The sequence below is a fragment of the Anastrepha ludens genome, chromosome 6 (assembly GCF_028408465.1).
Source record: "Anastrepha ludens isolate Willacy chromosome 6, idAnaLude1.1, whole genome shotgun sequence".
NCBI classification, from domain to species: Eukaryota; Metazoa; Arthropoda; class Insecta; order Diptera; family Tephritidae; genus Anastrepha; species Anastrepha ludens.
The window spans coordinates 29,718,053-29,730,187 of record NC_071502.1 but is presented as its reverse complement, the minus strand read 5'-3'; the positions used below and the strand labels follow the sequence as shown (position 1 = coordinate 29,730,187).

The 12,135-nt window shown below is 39.7% G+C and overlaps 1 protein-coding gene across 1 annotated transcript in view; it reads left to right on the top strand.

The window, feature by feature from the left end:
* The window catches only part of LOC128867000 (5-hydroxytryptamine receptor 2A-like), a 140,977-nt gene that overhangs the window by 31,411 nt on the left and 97,431 nt on the right, over positions 1 to 12,135 (top strand). Inside the window, exon 3 of the mRNA XM_054108091.1 lies at positions 1,897 to 2,034. Within this exon, the coding sequence (XP_053964066.1) occupies positions 1,897 to 2,034 (138 nt within the window). The remainder of the gene's footprint in view (positions 1 to 1,896; positions 2,035 to 12,135) is intronic.

Genomic DNA, 12,135 nt, shown 5'->3' with positions numbered 1-12,135 from the left:
AATTCCCTAAGAGTGGTTAAATTTTAAGGGCCGATGTTGAATTTAAACCACACCTAAACATCAAGTTTTCTTCTGCATTTCATCTGACATTTTTTCAATTCCAGACAAATTCAATTTGATTAATGCAAAGATATATAATCGAGCAACGCGTTGAAGTTTTCAGGCTTATTTTGAAAATGGGCGTTCAAATCAAAGTGCAATATTATCATAATAAAGAGAAATGACAATAATTTCCTAAAAAAATGTAGTTTATTCAAAATCAACACCGGCCTTTGAAACCTAACCACCCTTTATAATCTGCATTTTTCTTTAAGGCTCGAATTGTAAATTCATTCAAATTTGTTGGTCTTGCAACAGCCGATATTTTTCCCCGCCTTCTAAACGATTTAAAATTTGGATTTTATCTTCAAGCGATATAAACTTTCTTTTTAATCCTTTCCTTGTTTCTTTTGTGGTTGACATGAACGCAAAGTGCAGAAAAATTTTTAGAAAGACTTGGTCACTGCGAAAGAGCTCTGAGACAACTGAAACCGAGTTGGCAGATGGCTATGAGATAAGCTGGCCGCCTAATAAATTCCAGTTGACGACGATCATAATGAGAAAAAAACAAGGAATAAGTGTATTCCGCCAAAATTCCGAAGAATTTCTCAATCGTACGGATATCACTCCGACATTTAGCATAAAGTAGGCAAATGCGCCTCATAGAGTGTTACGATAGGTTCTTACTATAGGCTCAGCACGAGGTTGAGTAAGATTTAGGGTAATTAGTGAAAGGCGCCGATTAGACGAAATACAAGGTAGCTAAGTGTCAATGCATTCACATTGGGATTGTAGGAATTTAGGTGTAATGGGTAGGTATTTGCAACATCTGAAAAATAAATGTGTAAGGCATATTCAAAATGAAGATTTCAGGATGCTTAGAAAGAGAACATGCAGAGAAAATGACTTAAGGAGGTTGACACTAAGTAGTTAGTTAGTTAGTATTCAGCTAGAATCGGAAGGTACTTATCATTTGGGCGTACGGCTGAGTTATTCAGACTGTTGCACTAGTTACTAGTCATTGGTAGTCTGCGCGGAAGGAACTTATGGGATGCTGTTGAACGGAAAACGCACTGTAAGAGTACTGCGTTATTGGAGGGTTGACTGTATATTTTCATTTAAATGTTGTTTTACTTAACCAAGCAGATTTCTGTAACTGCATTGCAAAGTCCATTGTTTCCTTTTCGATATCATCAGCGCTTTTGCTTTATTTTTGCCTATGCAAGTATTTCGGCCGCCGTAGCCGAATGGGTTGGTGCGTGATTACCATTCGGAATTCACAGAGAGGTCATTGGTTCGAATCTCGGTGAAAGCAAAATTAATAAAAAAAACAAAACATTTTTCTAATAGCGGTCGCCCCTCGGCAGGCAATGGCAAACCTCCGAGTGTATTTCTGCCATGAAAAAGCTCCTCATAAAAATATCTGCCGTTCGGAATCGGCTTGAAACTGTAGGTCCCTCCATTTGTGGAACAACATCAAGACGCACACCACAAATAGGAGGAGGAGCTCGGCCAAACACCTAACAGAAGTGTACGCGCCAATTATTTATTTTTTTTTTTGTTTTAAGTATTTGTTGTTGAAGAAGTTATTGCAAAATAATGATTATCAAAATTCTGGGCCTAGTCTCGAAATCCCGATATTCTAAAAACAGATCCCGAAAATCCCGTATTCGTAAAAAACTCTAAAAAGTTGCCATCTCCAATTACAACATCTTCGATTATTTGAAAATATAGTTTCAGTAGCAGCCGTTAACTCCTTCCTTTCCTGTAAAACAACTTTTTAATTTTTCTCTACTGAATTCCCTCTAACAGAATGTCAACATTAAAAATTGCACTGCACTTTTAATTACATTTCAGGTCTTTGCCACATGTTGCACGTTTTATGTGCCATTGCTCGTCATATTGGTGCTGTATTGGAAAATCTACCAAACGGCACGTAAACGCATACACAGGCGACGGCCGCGGCCAATCGATGTGACCGGCAACAATAATCAGGTGAGTGGCAATTAACACAAAATAGCGTGTTTCATGCAACAATGGCTTCAGTAGTGTAAACATGCCCATACACACACATACACACACACACTCTCACACACGAGCATCATGAAAACTTGCTAGAAAATGGCTAGCCGGTCAAATCAGCAAAAAACAATCGAGCAACGTTATATTACCGCAAATTAGTAGCAAAAGGGAAGCAAAAGTTACATCACTCATGAAATTTCGAGCTTCAACATTTTGCCACAGTAGCTGAGTGCTTTAACTTACCTGCAGAATTACGCAACTTTCAGCGATGACATCAAGCAAGAAAACATACAAATGCAATAAAAACCTTGTTATGAATTAATATTACGTAAACAAGTTTTTATGTGCGAAAGGGAGAGAGAGAGAGCGAGAGAGAGAGAGCGATAGGGAAAGCGGAAGAGCATTTGGTATGCTTCTCTCTGTGAATAAAAAAATTAGCTACAGCATTAATGGTTTCATTAGCTTAATTGCTTCACAGCATTCAATCTACTGATGCCCCGACCCGACCAGGTTTCAGCAACACATTTTGAACCCAAAATACTAGAAACACTGCTGAAATAGCACAATAACTAATTGCCATGCTTTTTGCAGCTACTTTTTGTTATTTTACTTATTTATTTTCTCTTCACCACTCAAGCCGCGTGGAGCAGTGAGTTCCTGAAGTGGCACAGATGTGTCTAGGCTGTGGTGGGCCAGCAACTAACTATAAATGGTCAACCACAAAATTTAATGTCAGGCGTAATGAAGTCCGATTGTGCAACCACAATTGCTGGTATAACATTTTTGTAGTCCTGTTGCTGTTTTCCCCCTTATATGGCTGCATACATAGCCACGCAGCGCCTGTTGTAGTGGCTGACAGAACGAATGGCATTTGGTTGCGGTTAGATACAGAAGAAAAATGTTTATATAATAGAATGACAAAGGGAGGTGGCAAGAAGAGTTACTAAGCGGAAATTGTGCAATAAATTAAAAACCCAATACAAGGGGGAGGGCGTGCAGAAAATGTATTGTGAAAAAAGAAGAAAAGAAGAAACGAATTCAAAGCAAATCGTAGAAAAATGAAAAAAAAAACAATATGGAAAAGAAATACTTGGCAACAAAACAATTAACCACTGAGCAAAACAGAGGAGACGCGCTGTAAAAGAGGAGGCAAAAGTGAAGGTAAAACTACTCGGAAATTAAAGATAAAACTAATAAAAGTGACAAAGCGCGGAAACTTTTGAAAACTAGCAGAAACTTTTTGAAATCGCATAAATTTTCTTGATTGGGAGAACTTTTAAATGTAGCAAGGAACGTTAAGGGAAACACAACAAAATTTATAAAAAAAACAAGAATTTAATAGCATTAAATTTAGAGGAAAGATACCACGATTTTAAATTTTACCACGAGAATAATTTGATTACCTTCAAGAATTTGGGTACTTAAAAAATACGCACAGTGTGGAAAAAATGTTAACCAGATAAAAAATTGTTTTTTTTACTTTTCACATTCATTGTTATTGTTGAAGTAGTTGAGTGTTTCTACTAAAATAATCCAAAGTAGCGACAAGCGCCATTTTATTACCACTGTTTTTGTGTGATATCTTGCCGTTATTTTTTTTTTTTTTGTTTTCTTATTGCAATCAGATGCATTTCGTGAGTTCCAAATGTAACAGCAAACTTTTTATCTCTATGTCTGAGATTTCATTAATTTGCTACAGGAACGGCTTACCGCAAGAGCGAAGTCTTCCTCTAACATAGCTCCACCTAGTCACTGGCAAAAATAGTGGAAAAGACTTTCTTTCACGCCCTCCGCCTGACAGCTTCTGCAGATGGGATTGAACGGAAGCTCAAGCCTGGCTGCATGATCGTCTACTTTCCAGTGGCCTGTAAGGGTTGCAATGGTACATAAGATGTATGGGTGAGAGCATCCTAGCAGGTAATTCATCCTCTCGCCATGTTTTTCTGGTTGTAGTGCACGTAGTTACTTGCTTCCACCTTCTCTCGGCTAAAGCATAGTAGTGTGAAACAGTGGATGCTTTGATTGTATTCAATGGGGTAGCAGCTGGCACCGCCTCTGTTATTCACAGTGTCGAACCTTTTCTTGGCGGCTGCCGTAGCCGAATGGGTTGGTGCATGACTATGATTCGGAATTCAGAGAAAGAACGTTGGTTCGAATCTCGGTGAAATACCAAAATGAAGAAAAGGTTTTTCTAATAGCGTTTGCCTCTCGACAGGCAATGATAAACCTTCGAGTGTATTTCTGTCATGAAAAATCTCCTCATAAAAAATATCTGCCATTCGGAGTCGCCTTGAAACTGTAGGTCCCTCCATTTGTGGAACAGCATCAAGAACAAGATACAAATAGAAGGAGGAGCTCGGCCAAACATCCAAAAAGGGTGTAATAAACCTTTTGCTGCCAGCTCGTCTACTACCTCATTACCCTCTATATTCCTATGACCGAAAAACCCATATCAGAATAATTTGAAGCCAATGACCAAGCAGCTCGAGTTCCTTTCTGCACTGTAAAATTAACTTGAATGAAATGGAATTGGAATCTAAGGTCTTTATAGCTGTTTGAATGTTTGAAAAGATTTAGCAAAGATCTGTCTACTCCTGCAAAAATTCTTTGTGGTGTTTAATGGTGATTTGCATGCTTCCCTGTTTGCTAATTGATCCTGCCTGGAACACGCAGGCATAGTCAGGTAGTCGAATTGATTTGGATAAGTTGAGTGGCTCCGAATAGAGGACAGCATCGACACCACAGTTCGTCTTAGAACCGTGAGTGCAGATTTCAATATCGAATCTACCAATCACCTCCTCTTTCCTCCATTCGGCACTCGGTGGAAAACCTACCGTAAAATCTTTCTTGATGTTAAATTCGGGACTGGGAAGTCTGATTTATTTTTGAGCAGTGAGAGACCCTGTAGGAGGATTTTGCTGAGACCGAGCGATCTCGTTGTCCAGCTTCCTATGTCTGTGAGTCTCTCTGCGCTGCATGTAGCGATTATTTTTCCGTCTGTTTAAGGCTGATAGTAAATGTTAGCATGTTAAGCGCTTCAGTGGCGATAAGCGCTCCTGTGGTTAAGATACACGGTGATTTTTCTATCTTCTTTAGCTTCGTTTGCTTGCGTTTATTTTCCATAACGGGCCACGCAACTAGTGCCGCATATGTTAGTATAGATCTTAAAATGGCTGTGTAAGACCAATTAGATAGCGTTGTTGAAGACCCAATTTTTTACACAACATTCTTAACCCACCAACTTCCACCGTGGGATCGCATTTGCACTACATCGACGGTGGAGCCGTGATTATGGCTATCAAACACAAGAGAAACCTGCGTCCAAACTCTCAACCTAAGACGTATAGATGTAAGAGTCTCCATTACTTTCGTTATGAAACAGATGGAACTTCGAAAGGGTGCGATAATGTCATGTACACTCCCGTCTTGTCTGCGTATGGTATAGTCTGAGTCGTTAACTCAAGAGTCTGCAATTTTCGTCCGACCGTCTGAGTCAGCTTCCTATGGAACACTGTTTCATGTTCAATTTAACACTTGTCGGGTAGTTTGGTGTGATCAAACGAGGCCCCAGGTATTGATTTTATTTCAATCTAGCTGCCGCTACTGAAACAGCTCTATTTATCGCCTTTCTTCGTCCTGCTTGCGTGGCATAGCTTGGCAAACTTACATGTGGCATCCCGGCAATGTTTGGAATTGCACTTACTGCTATTTAAATTTGTCTCACTTGGCTAACTCCTAACGTTCTCTTTCGTACCTTAGACTGTAAAAGAGTGCGTGTGGCACGTCTTCAATCTTATCAAGGTAGGGAAGACAGTGTAATGCAGCGGAGAAACCAAACCTATGCAGATAATACTGGAAGCAACCGTGTCCGCTCAGCATCTAAGGAAGACAGTAATCTACTTCTCCGTGCCTTCATCGTAACCACGTAGCATGGTTGAGGATGAATTCGTGTGTCCAGCGGCTATTAGAAGAAAGATCCCATCTTCGCTCTCATTCGTTAAATGACGCAATTCGCTGTTTCAACTTTTTGACCCTTGGTGGTTTTGCACCTTGCTTTCGATAGAGACGGTTTAGTACGCATCCTAGAATATCAAATTTCATCCTCCGGTACCGTTTTGTTAGGCACAGCATCAAAGCACAGCACTCACCATATAAACCTGCCTGGCGTCTCGTAGATGGGCTTCCCCGGACACATGGGTTGCATGTGCCGCATGGAACGGTGTCGGACGAAGCAATCTGCGTCGGTTGTACTGCTCGCAAGGTCCCAAGCCGACAGAGGGACTCAAACAAACCGATCGCTCTACCTCGATAGGTGAGTGACAATCAAAATGGGACCAGTCACCAAAAGGCCGGTAGATGCATAGATTGATCCCACGGATTAACGAGTGGATCTGTCGAAAATACAAGACATTGTTTTTTTCCTGAGGCAGCTTTTTAGCGGACACGGATACTTCCAAAAATATCTGCATCACCTAGACTTAGCTAGTAGTCTTTATTGCCGAGAGCACTTGGACGAAGAGGAGACTGGCGAACGAGTGGCTTTTTATAGCAGCTGGTTCGCTAAGGAACTCCATGACCTACAAACAAAGCTGGTGTGTTTTTAACTCCCACTAATCTAGGCCCACAAATGCTCGAATCGAATGAAAAGTGGAGGCCGGTGCAAGCTTTTGCAACACAACTTATCGGGAAACTTCGCAACAGTGATTGGAGGAATGATGTTAGATAAACGCAGCAGCAAGAACAACTGACGTATTGATAAAATGCAGCAAAACGAACACCAGACGAATGTATCGATTGAGCTTATTGCTCACGACGGCCTCCAGACATAATTACCAAATCGGTATCTCTGTAGGATGAACCATTGGACTTGAGGTGTTTTAGTGGCTTTAAAGCCTCTCGCTAAAGCTTTCGATTGCTGTTATATATATATATATATAATTGGCGCGTACACCCTTTTTGGGTGTTTGGCTGAGCTCCTTCTCCTATTTGTGGTGTGCGTCTTGATGTTGTTCCACAAATGAAGGGACCTATAGTATAGTGGCAGAAATACACTCGAAGGTTTGCCATTGCCTGCCGAGGGGCGACCGCCCTTGAACCTACGTTCTCTCTGTGAATTCCGAATGGTAGTCACGCACCAACCCATTCGGCTACGGCGGCCGTCGCTTCTCAGCCTTAGGGCTAAGATCAAAGTGTAGTTACACCTGCAGTTACACCTCGTAAAAAAAACAAGTCAAAGGTGGCGCAAAATTAATCACTCTATCGGAGTATTTATAACTTTTGCAAATGGCATTGTAAGTCAATCACACTTGTGTATCAGACAGCTGCAGTACACAAACAAATAAGCAGTGGAGCGTGTAAAAGTCGCAACAAATATTTCCATCACTCAAAATCAATTTTTCTTTATTCAGTAAAAAAAGTTATTACATTGGATGATTAATTCTGCGCCATTTTGTATAAGCAAAACAGTCATAAAAATAGACAATTTTCCTTTTCACAAATTTGTCTCCTTAACGCCACCCCTAAGGCAGTGCAATAAGTAGGTGAAACACAACTTACCAACGAATGGCCAACTTAAATGAAAACCAAACCAATACGAAGATCCACAAGTGTTTTGAGCTTTCGCTGGAGTAAGTGTGCGTGCGTGCATCTGTATATGAGAAGGTATTCATACCCCGAGCCTTGCGTGAGATGCGGCACTAAAATGTCGAAAGATTAGTTAGCAAAAGTGACAGTTGCTGGACGAAGCATACTCTTTAAGTTGAGCCAAGTGGCCGGTGGTTCAATTCCCTTAACACTTAGGCGGCTGATACCAAAGTCGAGTGATGGACAGATAGATGTTTTTATGATGTACATACACAAGTATGTATGTTGTATGTGCATTCCACAAGAGCAGAAGATGCTACGCTAGCTGGCTTAGAAACTCTAGGAGAGAGCCTGTATGAATTGATGGATAGCAGCTGTGTTTTGACGGGCAACTAAGCTCAGTGGTCCAATAAAATAGCACTGAACATAAGCTTCGGTTGTTTGTGGCACAAAATTGGTGCAACAAGGGAGTGGACTGGCAGCAGCGTACAACAAATTGTAAATGGGAAATCCCTTCGTAAGCATCAGTTGGATAAATTTATTTCTTTTGTTTGTTTTGCAGATTTCCTTTTCTATAATCTTTCACGCTTTTTATGGTGTGTAAGATTTTTTCCGCCTAGAAACTTTTGGTCATCATTTGAACTTAGCGCGCACAAGTGACCCGATTTTAAATATCATACAAATGATTAAAAAGGAGGGCGGAAAAACTGAGAAAATGTATGAAAAAGCAGATGAAAATGTAAAAAAGTTAAATGAAAAACGAGTAATGTGAAATGTGAAATACGAAATAAGAAATGTGAAATACTATAAGCAAAATATAAAAAGTGAAGCTCAAGTGAAACGTATTAAAACAAAAATAAAAAAAGAACAAAAACAAACATACTTTCCTCTTCCAATACTCGCGACAAGCAGCTGCTTTTGGGCGAATTTACAATTGACGCGTGTTAACTGCCTCGCATTTTGACGGCTGACGGGCAGAATGACTAACTGATCCGCGCAAAACGACTGGCAACTGACAGGCGAGAAGTCGGATTGACCGTTGCTGAGCATTGCTTACTAACTGCCTGTCTGCTTGCTTCTTCTTATCGCACGACGCACAACTTACACCCTCCAACTACCGAAACCTATTTATTGTTCTACTACAATGGTTATATGCACTCCAGTTGTTTTTTTTTTATTTGACTATTGTAGTATTTCCTTATTATGTTTTTATTGCTTTTGTTGGTCGTATCGCTCTTCACATTGCAAAATGAAATAAGCGCAAGTAAAATGTTGCCTTTGCAGGAATATGTCCGTTGAGCTCCCACTTTTTATATCCAGCTTATAAATGCATAAAGGGACAAATAAGATTTACATAAATTCATTAAGCAATGTTGGTTTCCAAGGTTTACAGTGAGTGGAGCGTACAAAGGGTGTTTCAAAAGTGGCGCGTAGATGTCAGTAGTGAATAACTACTTGAATGAAAAAGGTTTGCACTTCGACCTAATAGTCTTTTGTACCCTTTTGATGGTCAAATTATTGTCAAATTTGACATTTTTCAAGTAAGCAGATGAGCTATTTGATTTGAGAGAACAACGCGTTAAAATTATTAAAACTTATTATGAAAATAGTCGAACGAAATGTCGCAAGATTCCTGACTTTTTTAAACGTCCGAATGAGTCGACAATTACAAGTTTTTAAAAAAATGTTCAAAAAGATTCTTTTGAAGATAGAAAAAGCACTGGCAGATCAAAAACTGAACGTTTAGTTGAGAATATTGTTCTCCACAGTTCTTCGCATTTAAATGAATAAAAATAGTGAAACCTGAAAGAGTTTAAATTTTTAGATTTTTTATTTTCAAACAACATCTATATGTAGATAAGGGTGCCTGCGTAATAGACTTTTAGCTTAAGGGGATTCTAGTGCTAAGCTCAGTTATTAGCGGTCACGTCGATTCAATTCAGAGGGACATCAGCTCCCTAATATCAGGTGATATAATATAATATTATTTATTATTAACATGCAGCACACTTTTGATGTTATTCCATACGAGCCTACTGTACTCAAAAAATATTTAATATGTTCATATCGGGCAAAACTGTCTCTGAACTATCCTCAGACCATTCAACAGTATTAATAAAATTATATAAATGACAAAAGAAATAAGAGCTCAACAAATTGATTTTGGTTCGAATATAAATCCATATTTGCTTATGGAATATTTCAAAACACTCTTAAATCTAACCCAGACAGCAAATAACCAAATCTACGCTACTATCGAATTACAAAATGACTTCTTCGACTGCCCAATCCTGTAAACGAAATAGTTAAAATACTCAATAAAACGAGAGCAAATATGGCGGCTGAGCTTGACAAAATTTCATACACATTTTTGAGAAATTCAACTAGCTTGCGGAAATGTACAATAAGTTATACACAACTCGTAAAGTGGGAGACATTTTTCAAACAAAATTGTCTTTTCCCAATTTTCAAAAAAATTTATAGAGCGGAAGTCACAAATTACAAAGGAATATCTTTCATGAATTCTTCTTCTTCTTAATTGGCGCGATAACCGCTTACGCGATTTTGGCCGAGATTAACAAAGCGCGCCAGTCGTTTCTCTCTCGTGCTAACCGGCGCCAATTGGACACACCAAGTGAAGCCAAGTCCTTCTCCACCTGATCTTTCCAACGCAGAGGAGGCCTTCCTCTTCCTCTGCTACCACCAGCTGGTGCCGCATCGAATACTTTCAAAGCCGGAGCGTTTGTATCCATTCGGACGACATGACCCAGCCAACGAAGCCGCTGGATCTTTATTCGCTGCGCTATGTCTATGTCGTCGTAAAGCTCATACAGCTCATCGTTCCATCGTCTACGATATTCGCCATTGCCAACGTGCAAAGGTCCAAAAATCTTACGCAGAATCTTTCTCTCGAACACTCCAAGCGTCGCTTCATCGGATGTTGTCATCGTCCAAGCTTCTGCGCCATACGTTAGGACGGGCATGATGAGAGTCTTGTAGAGTGTTAGTTTTGTTCGTCGAGAGAGGACTTTACTGCTCAATTGCCTACTTAGTCCAAAGTAGCACTTGTTGGCAAGAGAGATTCTACGTTGGATTTCAAGGCTGACATTGTTATCGGTGTTAATGCTGGTTCCTAAATACACGAAGTCTTTTACAACCTCAAAATTATAACTGTCAACAGTGACGTGGGTGCCGATACGCGAGTGCGCCGACTGTTTGTTTGAAGACAGGAGGTACTTCGTTTTGTCCTCGTTCACCACCAAACCCATTCGCTTTGCCTCTTTATCCAGTTTGGAGAAGGCAGAACTAACAGCGCGGTTGTTAAGGCCTTTTCATGAATTGCAGTGCAAAAATTCTAATTTATGTTTTGAATACTCGATTGGCACAATGGGTTGAAGAAAATAACTTGCTCACTAAGCTTCAAGCAGGTTTCTGGCAAACATATTCAACGATTGACACTATCTATTGTCTTGCTTCAATAGTGCACCTAAAATTTAACGAGAAGAAAAAGGTTTATGTCTCTTATGTTGATTTTAAAGGTGCCTTTGACAAAGTACCCAGGAATCTGATCATTTCTGGGGATATCTTCCAAATTTGTTAACTTCTTTGAACAAATATAGCGAGGGACAAGATTCGTAATATGAACAAGTACAAATTATTCAGATGATTTTGAATAGATGTCTGGGGTAAAGCAGGTTTCTGATGTCTCCTTTACTTTTTGCACTACATCTAAATACTTGCATGAAGATTTGGGTGGTGGTTTGAAGGTTGACGATCTAAATATAAGGCCGCTTCTCAATGCCGACGATATATCCATTTGGCGGTTGAAAATTTCAAAAACATTCCAAAAATGATAAATAATCTAGGGGTCTGCTGTGAAAAATGGAGCATGGAGGTTAACCTAGCCGAATCGGCAATCATAGGGTTCCGTTGGGGAGGCAAACTATCTAAAAAAGAAAAATGGCACTATAAAGAAGAGAATATTATTTCAACAGACACCTACTGTCACCTGGGGGTGGTTCTTGCATCCAAATGGTTCTCCAGTACCATCTAGAAAATGGGAATAACGCCGAAAAGTCAAGTTTAAACTTAACATGGAATAAAATTTTTGGAAAGAAGCAAATAAAATTATGTGTGTAATGGAAAATGTTTCAGTCAGTCTGCCGAGCTGTCCAGCTGTTGACAAACACAACTGCAATTCATAAAGAAAATTGTTCAGGTATCAAGCTGTTCCCTTACTTATGCTTATTTAGAAACAGGTATCGAGTGTGGTCACATTTACACGTTTGCATTCCACTTAAGCTACGAGTATATCCAAAAACCAATATTTGCCTATGATTATGAGCGCGGTCCGCGCGCTCCTGTACCTCAAACTTTAAACTCAATTATCTCGAAACGACTTTTTTAAAAACTGCTCCTGTTGTAACTCAAAAAGTTATCAACCGATTAGTTTGATGTTTGGTGAGGCCTTTCTGTACACTACTATCGGAA